The sequence below is a fragment of the Diaphorina citri genome, unplaced genomic scaffold (assembly GCF_000475195.1).
Source record: "Diaphorina citri unplaced genomic scaffold, Diaci psyllid genome assembly version 1.1 scaffold1253, whole genome shotgun sequence".
Classification (NCBI taxonomy): Eukaryota; Metazoa; Arthropoda; class Insecta; order Hemiptera; family Psyllidae; genus Diaphorina; species Diaphorina citri.
In genome coordinates, this window is record NW_007378682.1 from 45,495 (window position 1) to 68,429 (window position 22,935).

General features: G+C 38.3%; 2 protein-coding genes across 3 annotated transcripts in view; one reads left to right on the forward strand and one right to left on the reverse strand.

The window, feature by feature from the left end:
- LOC103514984 overlaps nt 1-22,935 on the forward strand; it is a 56,473-nt gene that overhangs the window by 11,196 nt on the left and 22,342 nt on the right. Inside the window, exon 3 of one of the 2 annotated variants that reach the window (XM_026827815.1) lies at nt 2,711-2,778. The exons of the other annotated variant lie outside the window; for it this stretch is intronic. Coding sequence (XP_026683616.1) covers nt 2,711-2,763 — 53 coding nt within the window. The 3' untranslated portion in view covers nt 2,764-2,778. Of the gene's footprint in view, nt 1-2,710; nt 2,779-22,935 lie in introns of those variants that run through there. 2 annotated transcript variants of the gene reach the window in all.
- Nucleotides 19,083-22,531, reverse strand: LOC113469837. Its single transcript, XM_026827812.1, has 2 exons — nt 21,682-22,531; nt 19,083-21,535 (listed from the first exon to the last, which is right to left on the reverse strand). The coding sequence occupies exons 1-2, from the start codon at nt 22,111-22,113 to the stop codon at nt 20,903-20,905; spliced, it is 1,065 nt and encodes a 354-aa protein (XP_026683613.1). The 5' UTR covers nt 22,114-22,531; the 3' UTR covers nt 19,083-20,902.

Here is a 22,935-nt window from a genome sequence, read left to right on the forward strand (position 1 = left end):
CGTTTCTGGTGATGTAGAAATTGTATAGCACTCGGTTATTCGGTTGTAAAACTAGTATAACTCGCTAAACTGTAGTAATAGAAAGTAAAAATTGGAAAACGAATATGTACTACTTCAATTTTGGTGTAGGTAGTAGGTATATGTTCCCCCTACCTAATGTAATGGAAAGTAATACTCCATAATACTCCACAAATGGCATAAGAAAAACGTCTATAAATATCACAAGCAGTCATTTGCCTACCTGAGTTATTATCAAGTATAATGGAAGGTATGCTGAATGGAGGGGGCCTTTTTGCAATATGGCGAAAGGGGGAGACATTGTGAAAGCTCGGAGCTCCAGCAAAAGAGGGGAAGTGGAGGGGGTAATTTACTCCTTTGTTATGATAATAAGGATATTGAAATGTAGGAAGGAAATCTTGATTTCAGGATTTCACAATTGTTATTAATATCTACCTACCTAGCTTAACCCGTTTCAGGCTTTGGTTCCTCAATTGGGATAGACAATGCAAGCCTATATATATACAGGGTGGTTCGTGATTTGCGAACCACGCTTATATCTCAGAAACGGCTGGGAATTAAGGAATGAAATAAACGGCATTTACCTAGAGCTTAACCCGTTTCAGGCTTTGGTTCCTGAATTGGGATAGACAATGCAAGCCTATATAGTTAGCTTGTAGCTTGGTTGTGCGTCTACCTTGTAAGCGCTATACTGCCGTGCTAAGCGAAAACGCCGCATGTCAAAAAAATCGATTTTTGGTTTTTGGTGCCAAGAAGAATAATAGGAAGTAAAAAAAAAAAAAAGTCAACCTGAGTCTGCAAACCCGGATCTTTTAAATCTAATCTCTATCTATTTGCAACTGCTCCATTTTTACATCACCAGAAACGCTTTGGTGATCCTCGCTCTCGTCAATAGGTACTTGGATCACAAAATTTCTCTGGTCAAAGGAGAAAGTAATTGCAGTCGGTTCAAATTTCGGAAATCGGGAAATGGGTGGAATTATCTATTGCAACTCCTCCTTTAAAGAGAAGCAGAAAAGGCTTAATAGTTATCATCTTTCATTTTTTGTTTTAATTAATTAATTAATTATTTTACTTATCTAATATGTTAAGGACTCAAATTATATTCATAAAGTTCTTCGAGTACGTAATATATTGTACCTCGGTTCATATTCAAGCACCAAGTTGGCAAGTTTCAACTACGTTGTCTCTTGTAGAGTTGAACGACTCCAAGATGGAGATTCGAAGGTAAACCAGTGAGGCACTTAACAAAGAAAGTGCCATAAGTATCCTACTGGAAGCTGATACAAGTGGGTGGACAACTGGTCTGAGGGGTAGTATGCCATTTGATGTGGCTCAACTTGGCCTGCATTTTCTCTTTGGGGTTAATGAACCCTATGAATTAGTTTAGACTTTAGGTCAGCCATAGTCAACCCTCAATCTCTTTTTGTCACCGCACCGACCACATTTAAGTGTTCCACTTAAGGCGGCCCGCCTTACCTGCGGCCCGCAGTTCTTTCAGAAATATAAAACATCGGTAAAGCGTTAGGAACCGTCGAGTATAGTTTGTAAATGGACTGCTGCCGAGGTGAACATGGTTGATCATATTTTGTTGGCAGTGTCACTGCACCAATGTACGTATATTATGTAGGTATTTTCAATGGGTATCTGAAAGAGGACCTCTGAGTAAAATTGTGCGATTTTTTTAATGAAAAAATTCAAAAATCCAAGTCTGTCTCTGATGTTAAGGGAGAATAATAATGTTTTAATGCATCGGAGCATGGGTTTCTGTGTGTAAACACCATGGAATGTGCTTTGGCAGTCATGGTGTTGTAGTTGAAAATTCATATCTCCTTGGTGGAATAAACAAAAAGTGATAATAAAATACAGCTAAACACTATCGTTAAATAACGTAGAAAGCTTCTGACGGTTCTTAGTTTGCGGATGATATGTGATTAGGATTAGGATTAGGAGAGGGATAGGGGTGTCTTCCACATACACACAATTACACTCACATTCATACTTGCATCCCGTGTCCGCCCGCGCGCGAATGCCCCAACATCTGCCCCGAATGCCCCAAAAGTAGTGACTTCTTTGTTCTCATTACTATAACACACATGTGGCTCTTAATTAATAGGTATGCATTGAACTAAGAAACAGAAAACATTAATAACTAAAACCTTAATACCACAAAAAAGAAAGAGCAAGACATGTTGAGGAAAAGTGCTTATTATGTAATCTTATACCAAGTACATAGCTATTGTCAGTTTTCATTTAGACTGGTTACAAAAGAATTGGGCGGAAAATATTCAAATATGTACACACACAGCTTTATTGAAAAAATATACCTACATACTCGTGTACATTGCAGACTCAAAGTAAAAATTCTCTAAGTACCTTACTTACTTTGTAAAAAAAAGCGAAGTTTAATTATTATTAAAAGTAGAGTTTTCATTATGTCAACTTCTTGATTTTTTTTCGGTAAAGGAAAAAAAATTGTTCTCTATATTTTGGAGAAGAAAATATTGAAAAGGACTTCTGAGTGTCTATATTATTTTCTTCTTTTCTAGACGACGAACAATAGTAAGTAGTGGGACTAGACTGACTAGAGGGTTTTCGAGAGTGTGCAACAAAATAGACGAGATAGGGTAGGGAGGAAAATGGTCCGTTTGTATTATGCAGCTGAAAGCTTATGAAGTAATTTGCATTTCAGCTCTCCTGCGGACAATGAATGCCTGGAGAAGCATTGCCCTGGCTATTTCATAGAACAGGGGTTTCCAACTACTTCCATGTGTATGCGGGCCACATGCTACATTCGGAGTTACTTCTTTTTTTTTTTCAGCTTGTCTTGTCTGATGTCTATTTTGCGACAGGGAGGTACCTAACTATGTTCAATTTGAATAAAAATTTGACACACAACTTTCACGCTTACGAGAAAGGCCAATGAGGTGGACCTTTGAAAATTCAAACTATGTAAAGTTGTAAAGGCTCATGGCGGAACTTGAAATGTCCTGGATATATTATTATGTATGCATAGTTGTATATGTATTATGTACCTTCCAAACAATGGTACACAAAAAGCTCACTCTGAGCCTTAGGTGTAGGGACAAACAGCCCCAAAAGATGGGTTAAGCCTTTTGCCATTGTGTTGGGGGAATGCTTCGAGTGCTTTTAAACAATAAATAAATCTAGCTCTAACCAACTCCAAACATACTGAAACAACGGCAAAAGGCACATGCTAATTTCCTACACGTTAATCCATTAAGAAGAAACTTGGGAGAAAGAGGAGAAGGGCGAGGAGGAGAAAGAATAAGAAAGAGAAGGAGAAAGAAGAGAAAGAGAAGGAGAAAGAGGATGAGGAGGGACAAAGTCGGAAAGACAAATAATGTCATGTGATTTTCATTGCATGAGATAACCTCTTCGAACCCACAGAATGAAGTCATCACTCTCTCTCTCTCCCTCCCTTTCTCTCTCCATTCCTCTCTCTCTCTGTCCCTCCCTCCTTCCCCTCTGCCCCTCTCTCCCTCTCTCTATCTCTCCCCCTCCCTCCCTCTCTCTCTCTCTCTCTCTATTTGCCTATATTTATATTTCTATCTTCATTCTTGATCTATGTTTCTTTGTGTCGATCTTCATTTCCTCATAATGGTGTTCAGCATTATGTTCACAAGGTTTTTTGATTCTTTTCTATGTCCCTATTCATTATGATTAGGTTTATACGTCAGTTGTTTTTGGATATAACTTCCTTCCTTTAGTTTTTATGTATTTCTTAGTTTCTTGTAGCTTATGTGTGTTTATAGCCGGAAATTTGCCTACCTTTGGTTACCCTATTATTGTCTATGTCCTGATATTCGTCAAGCTATCTCTGCGTTAAGAATAAGTTGTTTCCCTAGTTCATTTATACACCTGATTCAATTTTATGTCTTGACTTGGACTCGAACCACTAACCTTCAGATCCCCACTGCCTCTATTTACCACGAGAGAACTGAAGACGTGAAGAGCCTCTGCAATACTAAACTGCCGCATCATCAACCCTTTGTCTAATTTTGTCCTTTTTCTAATTGCCTTTATGAATGGGGCTCGACATGTGGACTCGAACCACTAACCTTCAGATCCCCACTGCCTCTATTTACCACGAGAGAACTGAAGACGTGAAAAGCCTCTGCAATACTAAACTGCCGCATCATCAACCCTTTGTCTAATTTTGTCCTTTTTCTAATTGCCTTTATGAATGGGGCTCGACATATTCCTTTCTTAAAACTCTTTTTAAAACTTTGGTCTCTGTGGGTTAATTGAAGTTAAGGTTTGGTAATTTTTTCCCCAGTTCTGCTTTTTGCTTTTTCTTTCAGACTGTGGGAAGGTGTTCACAAGTTGATGTTACCTTTTATCTTGCGGCCATCCTCTGGAAAGATGGAAACAAAGTCCAAACAATCCATTCAAAATTCTGCCATTTCTTTGTGAAAAGAAGAACACAAATAGCTTTTACTCTTCACAGTTGAACTGTGAAGAGTAAAAGCTATTTGTGTTCACAGTAAAAGCTATTTGTGTTCACAGTTGAACTGTGAAGAGTAAAAGCTATTTGTGTTCTTCTTTTCAATGGTTTGGGTGCACTTGAACTTGAATCTAAAGCCTGATCCAAACTATATATAGTGTCGGGGCAAATACAGTCAACATATCTGCAGTATGTTCTCTCCTATCCAATCGCCTGTAAAATATTTGACCGTTTTTTCAACGTACTATGGCTGGATCTGATATTCTGAACGAATAAGTCTATGGCACGAAATTGTAATGCAATGTTGTCAATAATTAGAGGAGATTTAATACTAATTTACAATAAATATGATGAGAAGAAAACGAAATACCAAAAGATACAACGAAATACCTGAGACCTGAGAGAGAGAGAGAGAGAGAGAGAGAGAGAGAGAGAGAGAGAGAGAGAGAGAGAGAGAGAGAGAGAGAGAGAGAACCTTACAGAGCACCAAAAGAACGTAGAGATCAAACCAGGGCGAAGTTAGTGCCCGAGGCATTTTTTTTGCCTCTGACACTATGTAGGTATAGCATTTGAGTAAAATTGGAGGTTTTTAGGTTCAGGATTTTCTTGGAGGTTCAGGATTTTCCAAGAGATAGGTAGCTCTTTCTCAAGCAGATATAAATAAAAAATAGAAAGACAGACATTTCTTATTTTCTTTGAAAAAGTGTGAAAAGCACTGGCACCTAGTTACCTACTCGATTTGTTTTTCAAAGCGTTTCCAATGTTTCCATGAATGTAGAGCGAGGGCAAGTCGAAACAGTGTTTCCGAATTTCCGATACATGTGTCGCGCTTTGGAAATCCACTTCATACCGAACCCTCGAGCGGTCAAGGGTCAAGCGAAAACTAAACTAAACCCCTTCCTCCCTCTCCTCCTCTCACGCTTTGCTTTCTTCTCTTTCCAAGAATCAGTGAATTTCTTTTAACAACTTACGGTTTCCGTATAGCTGCGTTTACCACACTTCAAACCGATCCCGATGGATAATAATACCTGTGTAGGTACCTACCTACCTACCGAAATATTCAAAATATCTCCATTAGGTACTCAATAAAGTACATTTACACTTTTATTTTTTTCCCGTAGTTTTATAAAAGTTCCATGGTTCAAGTCAGTAATATCTTGGATAACGGCTTCATCTGATATCTACATACTTACCTATAAAAGCTATTCTACGTATTTTCCAGTCGATCTGAAAATAAAGTAAGTAGGTTCTCATCTCATATCCATACAACATGTGAGAGGCATTCCTCTGCTAAGCTCTGATCAGGCTTTTTACCTCACCATTTCGTTGGCAATTTCATCGAGCTCTTAAATTCGATTCAAGATGAATACACCCCGAAATGGACAGCACGTGTCTCTCAGAAGACCACCTGTCCAGATACCAACCAAGGGCACCGTTGCTTAACTTGGGCGATGGAGAACTGGAAGGAACATGAGACTATGGATGCTCCCATTTGAATAGTAGGTTATGTCATTGTGCTCCTATAGGTACTTGAGTATATTAGGAGAATTATTGCGTGTGGGAAGAAGAACAGAGAGTAGGAGAGAGAGAGAGAGAGAGTGTAGGAAGGGAGAGGGGTGGGGACCAAAATAATGAGAGAGAGAGAGAGAGAGGACAGGAACTTTTGTCCTATATTATCATTGTTCTATTTTCTATCTTTATCTATCTCCCCAGGCTTTTGTCTGTTGAAGCGATTGTGTAATCCAATACTTCCTTCATCTCTCTCTCTCTTTCTCTCTTCTTTCTCTCTCTCTCTCTTACTCCTATCCACACCCTTCATATTTTCTCTCTCTCTCATCACTTTCTCCTTCTTCTTTCTTTTCTTTGTCCTACTCTTCCTTTCAGGCTCTATCTCCTTCTTCTGCGTCTTCTTTTCTTCTTCTTCTCCTTCTTCTGCGTCTCTCCGTTCTCTTCATGTCCTCCCTTTTCAATTTATTTTCCTTTTTCTTCCTCTCTTTCCAATCTTCTTCCCTACTCTATCACCTTGTTTCGTCTTCTTCTCCTTCTCCTCCTTCTTCTTCTCCTTCTTCTTCTTGTTCTTCTCCTTCTTCTTCTTGTTCTTCTTCTTCTCCTCCTTCTTCTTCTTTCCTACTTCTCTTCCCTCTCTCATATCTTCATCAACGCCCGTGTCTTTCTCCTCTACTCTTACCTTTTCATCATCATCATTACTATTATTACATTTATTACCTACCTATCTCTTGTTTCCTGTTCCAATTAATTCTCAACATATTTTCACTTTGCTACCTACGTGTATTCGGTATACCACTTGAAGCATTTCATGCAAGAGGGGCTAAATTGGATCTTGAAAAAGTTCGTCCAGTTCAGACTTATGTGGCGTATGGTACAGGTGGGCCAATAAATGGTACGTTTTTTAGGTGGGCGAATAAATGGTACACTTACCCTACTTTCTTTTTTTCATTAAGGTAACTCCATAGGATTATACAATGGAAACCAGGGTCGTGTTTAGACGGGGGCCCAAGGGTCCCCTGCCCACTCTCGGGCTTCATTTTTCCCCCCATATACTGTAAGGGCCAGAATGGGAAAATTTGAAGCATCCACGCCCGATAAATCACTGTTTGGACTCTTACCCCCCTGGATAAAATCCTGGCTACGGCCCTGATTGAAACACTGGGAAGGTTTCTTTAGAAAACTTTCCTACATATATCTAGATACTTATAGGTAGGTACTACGTAAAGGTAGATATTCTGCCAGCGGCTTAAGACTGCGGTTTTAATTATTGGAAACATCGTTCTGAGATTCTCCGATTTTTTTCAGTCTTATAGCAACTTAGCAACCTTCTGAACAAAAGAAGTTACCTGTAATGTAATGTAATTTTCAAATCAAATCATGAATCTTTGTGGTAAAGTAGAGAGCTTTTTCACAACTTTGTGGGTATTACAGTTATCCAGGTTTCCCAGTTAAAAAGTGTCCCACTTAGAGAGGTTGCCATTTTCCTATTCACACTTGTAGAGGTAAATGTGAACACTGGTTTGGAGGAAGAGGAATATGCTATGCTTTCCTACAAATTCCCACTTACAGATCTAAGAAAATGGCAACCTTTCCCACTTTCCCACAGAGGCTCCGGACCGAGTATCTAGAAAAAGTCATTCCTACTTATATAGAGGCTCGATTTTCCCATTTAAACAGGATTTTTAGTAAAATAGAAAGTAAAAAAAGGAAGGGGCCACGATTTTTTCCCAGTTATCCAGGTTTCCCACTTAGACAGGTTCAACTGTACAATTTGTTGTATTTAATGTATGAAATAAATTAAGGGGATTTTGCCAGTAAAAATACACAACCTGCAGTTAAAAGGATAATATTGGTGTGGGTCTCTATTTAATATAATTACCTATGACAATAATAGACAATGTCAATATTAACTTGATCAGCGGTGTTAGTATGACACTGATCTGATGTTATTGGGCTTCTCTTCAAAACTCCACTTAGAGAGGTTGCCATTTTTCTATTCCCACTTGTAGAGGTAAATGTGAACACTGGTTTGGAGGAAGAGGAATATGCTATGCTTTCCTACAAATTCCCACTTACAGAGGTCCGCAGAAGGCTCCAGACCTAAGAAAATGGCAACCTTTCCCAATTTCCCCCAGAGGCTCCGGACCGAGTATCTAGAAAAAGTCATTCCCACTTATATAGAGGCTCGATTTTCCCATTTAAACAGGTTTTTTAGTTAAAAAAAAAAGGAAGGGGCCACGATTTTTTCCCAGTTATCCAGGTTTCCCACTTAGACAGGTTCGACTGTACAATTTGTTGTATTTAATGTTTGAAATAAATTAAGGGTATTTTGCCAGTAAAAATACACAACCTGCAGTTAAAAGGATAATAATTGGTGTGGGTCTCTATTTATAATTATGACAATAATAGACAATGTCAATATTAACTTGATCAGCGGTGTTAGTATGACACTGATCTGATGTTATTGGGCTTCTCTTCAAAACAACGAAAGATTGAGAAAGAGAGGGAAAGAGACGGACAAAATATAGAAGGAAATAGAGAGAAAGAGAGTAGATATATATGGGAGAACGAAACTGTGAGAAAGAGAATGAGAGAGAGAGAGGCAGACAAAACAAAGCAGAAAATAGAGAGAGAGAAAGAGAGAGCAATAGAGTAAAAGAAGAGAGAGAGAGAGATGTACTCGTAGGTTGAGGGAGAGTAAAAGAGTGAGAAGAGGAGAGTTAAACCAAGAATAGGGAGAGAGAGAGAGACCACTTAGACGAGTCCCTCTTAGACAGGTTCTACTGTACAATTTGTTGTATTTAATGTTTGAAATAAATGAAGGGTATTTTGCCAGTAAAAATACACAACCTGCAGTTAAAAGGATAATTGGTGTGGGTCTCTATTTAATATAATTACCTATGACAATAATAGACAATGTCAATATTAACTTCATCAGCGGTGTTAGTATGACACTGATCTGATGTTATTGGGCTTCTCTTCAAAACAACACTTGTTGTGCTAGGTATACCTATAGATACATAGGTATATAGGGGAAAAACTTTAGGAGTGCTGTATAGTGTGGAACATCTCAGCATTAATTTCTTGAATGTAGTTATGGGTTTCACTACTCGTATAAAACTCGATACGCTTGCTATGAAAAAAAAAAAAAAAAAAAAAAAAAAAAAAAAAAAAAACAAACGAGTTGTAATACCGCTTCTTCACCCAACATTTTCTCATCAAATTTAAGTTTAAGACACTGGGAATGAAGAGGAATGATTCTTATCGGTGCTGGGATGTGAAGCTAGCAACTGTTCAGTTGCACCGGTAGCACCGGTAACTTTGGTACGCTTCACTTTTTACCTTCACTTTTCAGTCCTCTATTGATTTGCCTCCTTGGAGCGTTTGATCGATGCAATCGATATAAGTAATCGATATCTCTTCTTCCGATTTTCGATTAATCGTTTAAAATTTACCTTCTTTATCCAAGGATATCTTTACAATCCTTCGTCCTTGACTTACGATCGCAGCTTGTACCTCCCAACCACCATCTGTTTGGCGTATTTTAGCACAAGTTTGATTATTATCGAACCAAAAAACACTGTTTTTTCGAAAAAATAATTTTCACAATTTCGAATGTTGACCACTCTTTACAATGTAAACAAACCACATGCAGAAGAGATGAAGGCAGAAGAGAGGTTAGGACAAATACGACACGTAGGTCCACTGTTACAGAATCTGAAAGAAAAACCAGATTAAGGAGCGCGGTAGCGCTCCGCCCCGCCAAGTCAAAAAAGTTTGACCGCTTACCAAATACCAGATGAAGAAGAAACAGTAAAAGAAATGTCTCCTTCAGAAGAACCTTGCCAAAAGAAATCCAGTGGGGAAAGAAATCCCCTGCAAATATGGAAGAGAATAGCTAGGTATCTAATAAACTAACTGAATTAATCTATTTAAATTTTCGACCATTGTGAGTTCTTTTAAACTCTCTGTGAAGGTCAGGGTCTCTTCATCAGTTTACAGCACCGCTTAGCCAAGAGAACAACGGAGGAAGAAGAAGAAGTAAAGAAGACTAAAAAGCTAAAAACCGTAAAAAAAGACTGTAAAGAAAAGGAAGAGATTAAAAAGAAGAGGAGACAGGAACCTCAAAGCGATGGCGGTATTGGAGAGATTGACAAAACATGGGAAACACGTCACATCCACTAGGGGAGATGGTAAAACGAGCGTGGGAATACCGGAAGGATGTGATGCATGGACATGGAGATGAATATTGTGCATTCAATATTAATGTGGAGGAGATAGGAGGAGGTGGAGAAGGAACAAATGAAGAGAAGGGGAGGAATGAGGATAGAAGTGGAAAAAAATGTTGATAAAGCGAAGAGAGAAGATGTGATGTGAAAATACATCATAATAGGGGGTGGGGAGAGAGAGAGAGAGAGAGAGACAGAGAGAGGAAGAGGATGTAGGAGAAAAGGGAGAGGATGAAGATGAAAGAAGAGAACTTTAGATAGAAAAGAGATTTATAAACTGAGGTGAAAAAGGACTTACTGAATGAGAGGGAGATAAGGAGGGAGAGAATATGGTCGAAAGTGAAGATGTTAGAAGAAAGAGAACGTAAAGATAAATGAAGGAGAGAAAGAGAGAGAGAGAGAGATAGAGAGAGAGTTAAGGGATATTGTCGAGGAAGAGAGCAATGAGAGTTATTGTAAAGTTTGTTGGACAGTATTAAAGGACAAGACATCAGAATTAAAGGGAAGAAGGATTAGAAGAAGAAGAAGCAGACAACTCAAGATGGAGAGTTTAGAGGTGGAGGGAACATGGTGACTGATAACGTTCCCAAGAAGAATGGAGGTTGAAAAGGAATAGGTGGGATGAAAGAAAGGACAAAAGAAAAGGAAGAGATTAAAGAAATATGTTGGACAAAAGAGAAGGACAAATAGGGGGATTGAAAGATAAGGAGAAATAAAGAGATGGAAGAAAGAAGAGAAGGAGCAGGAAACAGGAAGTGATCAGCTGACAATAATCCCTGAGATTATACACTTCGTAACATACTGTGAGACAAGTTGATTGTTGTATGAGGATTGAGGATACAGGATGATAAATGCATCCATTACTATAATAGGATAGTAATCCTACCTAGGACCTACCAAATGATAGTAACCACATCGAGTTCACCATCGTCCATAGATAAATATGTCCAAATGTCCATACTAGGCTCGCGTTCCATAAAAAAAAAGTTCGCACTTCGTAAAATTACTGAAGAAATAAGCACCTAAGTATCTCCTCTGACTTGGAAATAGTGCTGTAAAGTTACGTTCAAGAAAACAGCAGTTTTGGTCCTCTGAATTTATATCTCTCTTAGGGAGGAAGACACAAAGAGCCCACTCTGCCGAGGAATAGGTGCAGGGGCAAACACTCAGGCAAACAGACCACAAGTCGGATTAAAGATTTACGAATTGTAGGGGGAAGTTGGAAAAGAGGATCTCTCCATTTTCTCTTCACAATAAGAAAACATAGAGAGGTCCACATTTGTTTTAGATTTTAGAAAACATCACAAGAACATATTAGGATACCATCAGGTAAGGATGAGAAAGACTTGAGAGAGAAGGGATGGAGAAGGGAGGAGGCGTTGGATAGGAGGGTATGGGAGAATAGGATAAAGGGGGGTAACACCCACCCCAAATAAAATCGGAGAAAGGTGCGGTAAAAGGAGAGAATAATAAGAGGGAGGAGGAGAAGAAAAAGAAGAAGGAGGAGGAGGAGGAGGGGGAGGAGGAAGTATATAAGAAAGGATCACTCCATCTTCACGCACCAAGCACTTGTTTTCTTCATACATCTTCATTATTTTCGTACAAGAGAGAGGAGGGGAGAGAGAGAGATGAGGGGACAGAGGGGAGGGAGAGAGAAAATACAACTTTGATTAAGTTTCAAGAGCAGCCATCAACTTTCTAACTTCTCCTTCTCCTCCTCTTCCTTCTGCTTCTTTTTCCTTGTCTTCTTATTCTTCTTCTCCTCCTCCTCCTCTTCCTTCTCCCTCTCTTCTTTTTCCTTGTCTTCTTCTTCTTCTCTTCCTTCTACTTCTTTTTCCTTGTCTTCTTCTCCTCCCCCTCTTCCTTCTGCTTCTTTTTCCTTGTCTTCTTCTTCTCCTTCTTCTTCTCCTCCTCCTTCTCCCTCTCTTTTTTTTCTCCTCCACCTAGCGTCCTTTATTTCTTTTGTTGTTGTTTAATACAGCTCTTGTTTTGCTTTTGTTCCCCTCTCTGCTCCCTTTCCTCTCTCCTTTAGTTCTATAAAAGTTCCATGGTTCAAGTCCGTAATATGTTGGATAACGGCTTCATCTGATACTTACGAGTACTTACCTATAAAAGCTATTCTACCTATTTTCCAGTCGATCTGAAAATAAGGTAAGTAGGTTCTCATCTCATAATTATCCATACAACATGTGAGAGGCATTCCTCTGCTAAGGTCTGATCAGGCTTTTTACCTCACCATTTCGTTGGCAATTTCATCGAGCCCTACACTACAGTTAGATTCAGGATGAACACTCCCTGAAATAGACAGCACGTGTCTCTCAGAAGACCACCTGTCCAGATACCAACCAAGGGCACCGTTGCTTAACTTGGGCGATGGAGAACTGGAAGGAACATGAGACTATGGATGCTCCCATTTGAATAGGTAGTAATGTCATTGTGCTCCTATAGGTACTTGAGTATATTAGGAGAATTATTGCGTGTGGGAAGAACAACAGAGAGTAGGAGAGAGAGAGAGGGAGAGAGAAAGAGAGAGAGAGGAACGAGAAAGAGAGTAGGAAGGGAGAGGGGTGGGGACAAAATAATGAGAGAGAGAGAGAGATAGAGAGAGGACAGGAACTTTTGTCCTGTATTATCATTGTTCTATTTTCTATCTTTATCTATCGCCCCAGGGTTTTGTCTGTTGAAGCGATTGTGTAATCCAATACTTCCTTCATCTCTCTCGCTCTCTCTCTCTCTTTTCTTTCTCTCTCTCTCTCTCTTACTCCTATCCACACCTCCCTTCATATTTTCTGTCTCTCTCTCTCTCATCACTTTCTCCTTCTTCTTTTTTTTCTTTGTCCTACTCTTCCTTTCAGGCTCTATCTCTTCCTTTTCTTCTTCTCCTTCTTCTGCGTCTCTCCGTTCTCTTCATGTCCTCCTTTTTCAATTTATTTTCCTTTTTCTTCCTCTCTTTCCAATCTTCTTCCCTACTCTATCACCTTGTTTCTTCTTCTTCTTCTTCTTCTTCTTCTTCTTCTTCTTCTTCTTCTTCTTCTTCTTCTTCTTCTTCTGTTACTTCTCTTCCCTCTCTCATATCTTCATCAACGCCCGTATCTTTCTCCTCTACTCTCACCTTTTCATCATCATCATTATTATTATTACATTTATTACCTACCTATCTCTTGTTTCCTGTTCCAATTAATTCTCAACGTATTTTCACTTTGCTACCTACGTGTCTTCGGTATACCACTTGAAGCATTTCATGCAAGAGGGGCCTAACCTCTGATTGAGTTAATTTTTCCCTCCTCAGTTATGTGATTTAACCAGGCCCTTATCCTGGATTTCAAAGAGTGGCTTATACGGGGGTATGCTTAGGGTGACCATAATTTTTTTGGCCCAAAGCGGGACGCAGTCCTTTTTGGACGCCGAAAGCGGGACGTATGGTCAGCCTAGGTATGCTCCAATCTAGGACAATAAATCTAGGTGCACGGCAGTGCGCCAGGCCAAGTTCCGGCCTGAGCACGCCAGTTTTAGTTTAATACTACTTTTGGAATTGAAAAATTGTCCAATGCAATAAGAGGTGCCCCTAGCTTTAACACTTTATTTTTGAGGTACAGATACATATTAAATATCACTTACACATCACAACTAAATAATACCTTATACGTGGAGGAAAGAAATATCACTTACACATCACAACTAAATAATATACCGTATACGTGAAGGAAAGAAATATCACTTACACATCACAACTAAATAATACCTTATACGTGAAGGAAAGAAATATCACTTACACATCACAACTAAATAATATACCGTATACGTGAAGGAAAGAAAGAAGAGGAAAAAATTGAATTAATAATTATGAGAATTATCATTATTTTAAATTTTCCTCAGATAATAAAGTTGAAAGGATGTGCCAAAAGAACTTTTTTTATGCAAGGGGGGAAAATGACACAATTTGTGAATTTGTTTTCAAGATGAGAGTTGAATTTAGATTCCAGACTTCCAAATAAAAAATAAATAGAAAACACGATCCCTAATAACATCGGATAGTCGGATAAAGGTATAGAAACACACTACTACCACGTCACGTGAGCTCATGGGGAGTTAGAAAGATGTGAGACGTGACAGTAGTGGGTTTCTACCTTAATTGTTGGTCTTATGATATAAGATAAGACATAAGGTACAGAAAACACGATCCCTACAACATCGATGGTTGGTTAAGGTAAATCGTAAGGCCAATAATTACCCAATCATCGATATTGCTAGGGATGTAGGTATCCATTTGGTCTTTGCTCATGTGTAATCTCCACTTTATGGAATATATGGACCCGAATCTCATCTAGGTTTGTGAACTAATCTAACTGTTGTGACGGTCTCCTCGATAGTCGCAATAAACTCTCAAGAATACTTGTAATAATTGATGGGGTACCACTATGAATAATGAACACCTCTGTATTCCCCATTGTATATCATCAACACGTCACTAGTGTCTCCTAATGAATAGAAAACAATGAATATGGGACCAATAATTGGATTAAGGGACGGCAAAGAAGAGATAGGGAAGATGGAAACGAACCTTTATCCGAAGAGGTCTGCTACAAGTGGAGCATTTTCAAATTGCATAAACTTTTCATAAAACACGGAGCAGACCATGTTGAAATCTCTCATACACCATACACCATCACCCATCCTCTCACACCCCTCACACTCACAATCTTATTATGAGAGTTCAGGACAATGTTCTCTCGTTCATTGTGGCTGTGGTCAGCGTTGCTTAACCTAAGTGACAAGGGGATCCGAGAACTTTCACCTAAAGATAATTACATGGACTGGCTTGTAATTTACAATTGTTTTCCAAACCGGTTTAGTTTGGTACATCGAAATCCCCTTGCCGGATATAGGTGTTTGCCTCCCTCTATTTTCATCCAAGGGAAATGATCTCACCCAGCATTAACACAACATTAGCATGTCTCTAAATGTGACAATAGAAATACATGTTTTATAACGTCATGAAAATATACTGGGGGGGACACAAAAATCTGACTTGTAAAATCAGTAAAAGAAAAACATCCCCATTATAGAGTAATGTTATAAATGACAGTGACATCTGAATTAAAATGAGAAATAGTGGATGTGCCAAATGAACCTTGATTTGAAGTTAAAAAAAAAAAAAAAAAAAAAAAAAAACGGGGGGAAAAAAAAATATAATTAAGCTTTCAGTACACTGCAGATGAGTAAGAAATTGAGGATACCTAGGTACAAAAAGTGTTTTTGTGCATATTTCTATGGATTATGAACCATAAACATTACGTATTTGCTGAATGGACACTTGAGACGAAGAAAAAGCAATCTGGAGTTTTTAGAATATTTTAAAAAGTCTACACTATACAACAGTAGAAATATTAGAATCTAAAAGTTCATAGGTTTATGTAGTCTAATTTTACGTCACTTTCAAATGAGATGTAAGATTGGGAATCGCTATATCCTAAACCTATCGAGATATTTGCAAAGTACAACTAACTACGTATGTATTTTATCTATTCTAAACACTAGAACACTAGACCATACATATACTCTTGTACAACTTCTTCAAACATATTGTGACGTCGATATACTGTCGGGTTTCAAAACACTTTAACAGCTTTAGGCATCACATCGAATAGGAGCTTCCGATTGAATGCATTATTCAAATTCCTTCAACTTTAGAGTGAGAAGAGGCTTATGTTGCTATTGTTAAAAGGTGCTGTTGAAGACATCTTGAAGATGTTCCTAGGTGCTTGGGTAATGAAATCCTCAAGCTCTGATAACTCTTGTAATGGAGCTCTCACATTCTGCTCAAGGAGGTAGCGCTCCGCCCCGGCAAAGTCAAAACTTGAGAGAAATAGTAGTTAGGGTAGGGACTTCAAGTTCATGTTGAAATGAGTATGCTCCTCAATAGTCTACGAGCATACTTTGTTTGACTCCATACACAAAAAGCCCACTCTGAGGCTTGGGTGTAGCGGCAAACAGCCCCAAAAGTTGGGTTGACCTTGTACAAATCTTCTCTAAGGTTATGTTCCAATGATTGCAGTTCTTTCTTAAGTTGTTACATTGTAAAAGTATCGAAATGTCCACACAAAATACAACGATCTCATACATCAAGACTGTAAAAGCTGTTAAGCTTTTACAGTCTTTCAATTTTAAGGTCTGTCTTTCAATGAAATCAACTCGACCCAAAACCGTTCATTTGGAGTCACCAGTACCAGTGCCCTCAGTCCAAGACTCAGATTCTTCTTCTCCTCCTCCTCTTCCTTCTCCCTCTCTTCTTTTTCCTTGTCTTCTTCTTCTTCTCTTCCTTCTACTTCTTTTTCCTTGTCTTCTTCTTTAGGTTGTTCGAATGCTATACATATTTTAGTGCCGAGCTTCCCGATATGGACTTCAATAACTTCAATTATTAGATCCTCGATCTCGTAATGTTCCTTGAATCCGAGGTAGGAACATTTTTTTTCCTTTACCTGGACAAAAACTGTAGGTGTTGTTGAGAAAATAAATCTACCTATAAGTATTTATTGTCATCATCATTATTATCACAGAACTATCTCAACGGTGAGACAATCCTCCTAATGAGGAGATAGCAGCAATTGGAGAGTGTCCAAACGGGATACGAATACCTTTAGATTTTAGATAAAGCTAATGACTGCTAATAAGTACCTATAATAGGGTCAAGTTCATTCATACTCCTCCCTATTTTAATAAATAGGGTTGATCAATTGAGTGCAGTGGTCTTCTTCTTCTTCTGGGTGAATGGGCTTTGTAATGACTTTGTACCATTACAAGGACTGTACCAATAAGGCTTTGTAATGACTTTGATTCAACGAACAAAAAATCGGGATGGTAGATATAAAAAAAAACATTAATTTTTCGTTCAAGACAGGACGACCTTTTTAAATAGTAAAATACAGTGGACACATGGGTATAATACAAGATTTGAGAAGAGGAAACATTGAAACTACAAGCTACGAGTATCTCAGCTGTTCTTTTTAAAGCACAAGAGACAATACAGTGTTTTCAATCGGAGTCTGAGAATGCCCAATCTAGTGGAAAGAGACAGTAAAGCACTGAAATGCATTGAAAAACAAATGGCCTATACCTAATGAGTGCAATAACAATCCAAAGCTCCTTCCTCCCCCTCCGCCAAAATTGAAAATTGGTGACCAAAGATTTACGAGTTAAAAAAATACACTCTGAAAAAACATTGCTGTAGTGAAAAATATTTGGCAGTAAGCCAAGTATGCGAACTGTTCACGAAAAGGAAGAAAAATGCTGCAGCAGGTTTCTTTGCAGAGATTTTTTCTCGTTTTTTCCCATTTGAGAGACATGGAATTTATCCCTGACACGACGTTGGTATTGATGACGTATGTGGACATTGCAGCCTGGAGCAGGATGTCAAGGAGAAGAATCTATTGGAACTTACGGATTAGAATTAGTGGACAATTATTTGTAAGAACTAGTGCGTGTAAACGATGCCGCTACAGTGTGACAAATCAAGGCTCCAACAATACAGCATCTCATCTAAAAACCGTAAAAAAAGACTGTAAAGAAAAGGAAGCGATTAAAAAGAAGAGGAGACAGGAACCTCAAAGCGATGGCGGTATTGGAGAGATTGACAAAACATGGGAAACACGTCACATCCACTAGGGGAGATGGTAAAACGAGCGTGGGAATACCGGAAGGATGTGATGCATGGACATGGAGATGAATATTGTGCATTCAATATTAATGTGGAGGAGATAGGAGGAGGTGGAGAAGGAACAAATGAAGAGAAGGGGAGGAATGAGGATAGAAGTGGAAAAAAATGTTGATAAAGCGAAGAGAGAAGATGTGATGTGAAAATACATCATAAAAATGAAGGGTAGGGGAGGAATGAGGATGGAAGTGGAAAAAAATGTTGATAAAGCGAAGAGAGAAGATGTGATGTGAAAATACATCATAATAGGGGGTGGGGAGAGAAGACAGAGAGAGAGAGGAAGAGGATGTAGGAGAAAAGGGAGAGGATGAAGATGAAAGAAGAGAACTTTAGATAGAAAAGAGATTTATAAACTGAGGTGAAAAAGGACTTACTGAATGAGAGGGAGATAAGGAGGGAGAGAATATGGTAGAAAGTGAAGATGTTAGAAGAAAGAGAACGTAAAGATACCTAAATGAAGGAGAGAAAAGAGAGAGAGAGAGGGACTTTGCCGTTTGCTGTAATGTATTACAAACGAATAATGGGCAAAGGAATTTGCTGAGGAAATTTTATTTTAAAAGGGGCACGACTTCGAATGTCATTAGCCCCTTTCAAAAGTTGTTTCTTCACCTCAGCCACCCATGCTTAAAGTTTTTAGTGGCGCTTAACAGGCGCCTAAGTCAGCTTAAATAAAACTTTTATACCATCATATTATATGCTATGGCATGTTTGTAGAGTAGATGTGTATACCTACCTGGTAATATGTACTAATGTAAGAGAGGTTTATGTTTACAATGAGCGAGCAGTTTACAATGGGTTTTTGGTCAGAGTGAAATTGTGTTCTTTTGGTCAGTGTTCCAGTGCATTAAAATATTTTGGGGATCCCGGGTCACCTTGTCGAACTCCTCTCCGCACACTGATCTGCACATTGTCCTGAACCTCCATCTTGTTATCTTGAGACAGTATCTGGAGCATCTCTATGTATTCCACCCCTATCCCCTGTTCCTTCAATGCCTCAAAAACTGCTCCCACCTTCACAGAATCAAATGCTTTAAGGTAGTCTACAAATAACATACACAATGGGGAGCCAAACTCTTCCGCTTTCCTTATAACTTCTCGTACAACAAAGATGTGATCTGTCGTAGCAAAGCCACTCCTAAATCCAGCTTGCTCTGGGGGCTGATTTCTATCTAATTCATTTGAGAGTCTGCTAACTAGGATCTTAGAAAATAATTTGTAGGCTACATTTAACAAACTTATGGGTCTGTAACAGTTTAGATCTCTTTTGTCACCTTTTTTGAAAAGAAGACAAACCTTAGATATACTCCAATCCATTGGTACTATTTTTTCTTCTAGACAGTAGTTAAAAAGGTTAGTTAAAATATTTATTACCTGATTACCACCATACTTAAGCATTTCCACTATAATATTGTCATTTCCACTTGATTTACCATTTTTCATATCCAAAAGTATTTTTTTAACTTCTGCTTCTTTGACTTTGTCAATTTTTCCAACACATCTATCTATGATTACTTGTTCGTTGCTACTGTAAAGTTCTTGATAAAATTCAGAAATCCTTTGTAATATTTCATCTCTGTTTGTTATTACCTCACCATTGCCTCCCTTCAAGCTAGTGATTTCTGCTCTCCCTATGGCTATCTCCCCTTTTGCTTTTCTCAGGCTTGCATTTTTCTCTACTACTTTTTGTAAGAAATTGTTATTGTATAACTCAATATCTTGTTCAGCTAACTTCCTAATCAATTTAGAGATTTCAGTATACTCGATTCTTCCCCTCATACCTCTTCTTTTTAACCGCCTTCTTTTGGCAAGTAGGCATAATGTTTTAATTGACAGTTTTCTATACCATGATTTCTTTGGAGATCTAAATTTTTCACTAGTGGTGATTATTATTCTATTCATTTCTCTATAATCCAACTCTAGTCCCTGTCCCACTGCTCTACAGTGTAACAAGTTATCCTCCAGTTCCTTGCTATACCTTTCCCTGTTCATTCTTAGTGTTTCCCCTTCAACTTTTCTCCCCCTTTTTTGAAATTTTTGTTTTCTCAATTCTCTCCTTTTCAATGCTATTCTCATTTTTATGGCTCTGTGGTCACTTCCAATCATAGGTTTATTGAGTATTTCAAAGTTTAAAACTGAATTCATGTTTGAGCTCAATGCAAAATCAATTTCATTATGCACAAGACCATTGGGATGCGACCATGTCCATTTCTCGTCGTTCGGGAAAAAACTGTTGACAACAAACATTTGGTTTTCAGATACAAATTCAAGAAACCTTTCCCCTCTCACATTCCTCCTACCATATCCAAAATTTCCCATCTCCCTTTCACCAGATCTCTTACTTCCTACTTTACAATTCCAGTCTCCTACAATGTATGTTTTTGTGTTTTCAAGTTTTTCATTAATTGTTTCTTGCAGTTTATTATAAAAAGATTCAAGCTCTTCGTTTGAGCTGTCCTGAGTTGGTGCGTATGCCTCGATCACTCTTATGTTGTAACTTCCTACTTTTATTAAGACTTGTGCTATTCTGTCTGTGTTGGATTTTAACATCTTCACATCTTTACTCCACTTCTTATTTATGAGAAAACCAACACCTCTCAGACCTTCTTGTTTTCCTACATAGTAGAAAATATTTCCACTCTTTAGTTGAATACATTCCTCACCTTGTCTTCTCACCTCAGCAAGTCCCAAAACATCCCAATCAACACCAATTAGCTCTTCTTCTAAAATTTGGAGTCTTGCTTCGGATTTCAAGGTTTGTGTATTATAAAAAAGAATGGAAAAGCCATCTTTTAGTCCCTTATCACTTTTATTGTTATCATTAATTTTATTTTTCCCATAATTAATTTCAAAATTTTTAAATTTATCCTCCTCAGTTTTGTTTACATTTTGTATCGAGATCGAGAAGTTGGTTCTATTTTGATTTCTCCTCGATTGGCTCGGATCTCCAACATGACCATTCTGTGATTGCTATGCCTCTTCAGTGCCCGATGGTTCATTCCTCTGTTCACCACTTCCATTCTCTGTTCCACTTTGAATTTCTTCTTTCTTCCCCTTGTCTTCGCCAATTGATGCGGATGGTTGTTTCTCTTTGGCTGTGAGTTTATCCACGATTTTTGCTATTTCTGGTCCTAGACTTGCTCCTGCTGAACTTGAACGGGGTCTCGGCTCCAGGCTTCGGTTGAAGAATTTGTTGAGTTTTTGCTGTTTCTGTAGGGATTGCTGTTTCTTCGGTTTCCTTCCTTGATTACCACTCACATCTGCTGATCCTGGGGATCTACCTCTTTTCTTGTTGGCTGAGTCTTTCTTTCCTTGCTCCTGTGAGTCATTGGCCATTTCCACATCCATATCTCCCTCTTTTACTAGCGCTCCTGTCTCATGTTCTTCCTTTGACCATAGAATCCCGTCAACAAACAGTTTGTCTTGTTTGAGATATACCTTTTCCTTCCCATCGTTTTTCAGCTGTTTCATTATCTTTTTCAGCTCCTTACGTTTTTCAACAATTTCTTTGCTGTAATCTTCATCGATAAATATGCTTGTGTCCTTGAGAAGCTTCCTATTGAACAATACATCTAACTTCTTCCGATTTGTTGTGAACTTCACCAAAATGGGTCCATCATCACGTCTTTTATCCAGCGTTTTTCAACAATTTCTTTGCTGTAATCTTCATCGATAAATATGCTTGTGTCCTTAAGAAGCTTCCTATTGAACAATACATCTAACTTCTTCCGATTTGTTGTGAACTTCACCAAAATGGGTCCATCATCACGTCTTTTATCCAGCTTGATTATCGCATCAATATCTTCATTGTTGCAAATGATTCCCATTTTTTCTCTGATCATTTGGAAGACTGCATTTTCTCTCTCTTTCCAGTTTTGAAAGGTGCCGAGTCCGTGTATGATGAGGTTCTTTCTTTTCTTTTCTTCCAACAATTGTTTCTCACATTTTTTAATTTTTTCTTCAAGATCTGTGTCATTTTTTTTCAATTGTACCAAATTTTTGTTTATCTCTTGGGTAGCCTCATTGACTTTTTCCTGTACTTTTGAATCAAGGGAATGTACTATTTCAGTTTTTAATTGGCCAAATGCTTCATTTAGTTTTGTCATTTCCGACCCAACTGAATCTCTAATTTCTTCTCGTAAAATCCCCTTGAGTTGTAATACCGCTTCTTCACCCAACATTTTCTCATCAAATTTAAGTTTAAGACACTGGGAATGAAGAGGAATGATTCTTATCGGTGCTGGGATGTGAAGCTAGCAACTGTTCAGTTGCACCGGTAGCACCGGTAACTTTGGTACGCTTCACTTTTTACCTTCACTTTTCAGTCCTCTATTGATTTGCCTCCTTGGAGCGTTTGATCGATGCAATCGATATAAGTAATCGATATCTCTTCTTCCGATTTTCGATTAATCGTTTAAAATTTACCTTCTTTATCCAAGGATATCTTTACAATCCTTCGTCCTTGACTTACGATCGCAGCTTGTACCTCCCAACCACCATCTGTTTGGCGTATTTTAGCACAAGTTTGATTATTATCGAACCAAAAAACACTGTTTTTTCGAAAAAATAATTTTCACAATTTCGAATGTTGACCACTCTTTACAAGTCCCAATTACGGAAAGGATGCCTGTAACTTTGTAAAAGTCGCCATATTGACATATAAATTGAAAAATAACTTTCACAACTTCACACAATTGAAAAATAACGTTTTCGCACTTTGAATAACTTTTTTACCTAGAACTTCACACTCTGAAGTTGTAAAAGTTATTTTTCAATTTATATGCGAACTTTCGTTATTTCTTTTATCAGTGCTGAGGAAATGAAGGCAGAAGAGAGGTTAGGACAAATACGACACGTAGGTCCACTGTTACAGAATCTGAAAGAAAAACCAGATTAAGGAGCGCGGTAGCGCTCCGCCCCGCCAAGTCAAAAAAGTTTGACCGCTTACCAAATACCAGATGAAGAAGAAACAGTAAAAGAAATGTCTCCTTCAGGAGAACCTT

What these genes read in the sequence shown, in the direction of transcription:
- LOC113469837 (XM_026827812.1), bottom strand. Translation starts at nt 22,113, where the DNA reads ATGTTGGGTGAAGAAGCGGTATTACAACTCAAGGGGATTTTACGAGAA. An exon ending in GTGATGATGGACCCATTTTG is followed by an intron (nt 21,536 to 21,681) that starts GTGAAGTTCACA and finishes GGACCCATTTTG; the next exon opens with GTGAAGTTCACAACAAATCG.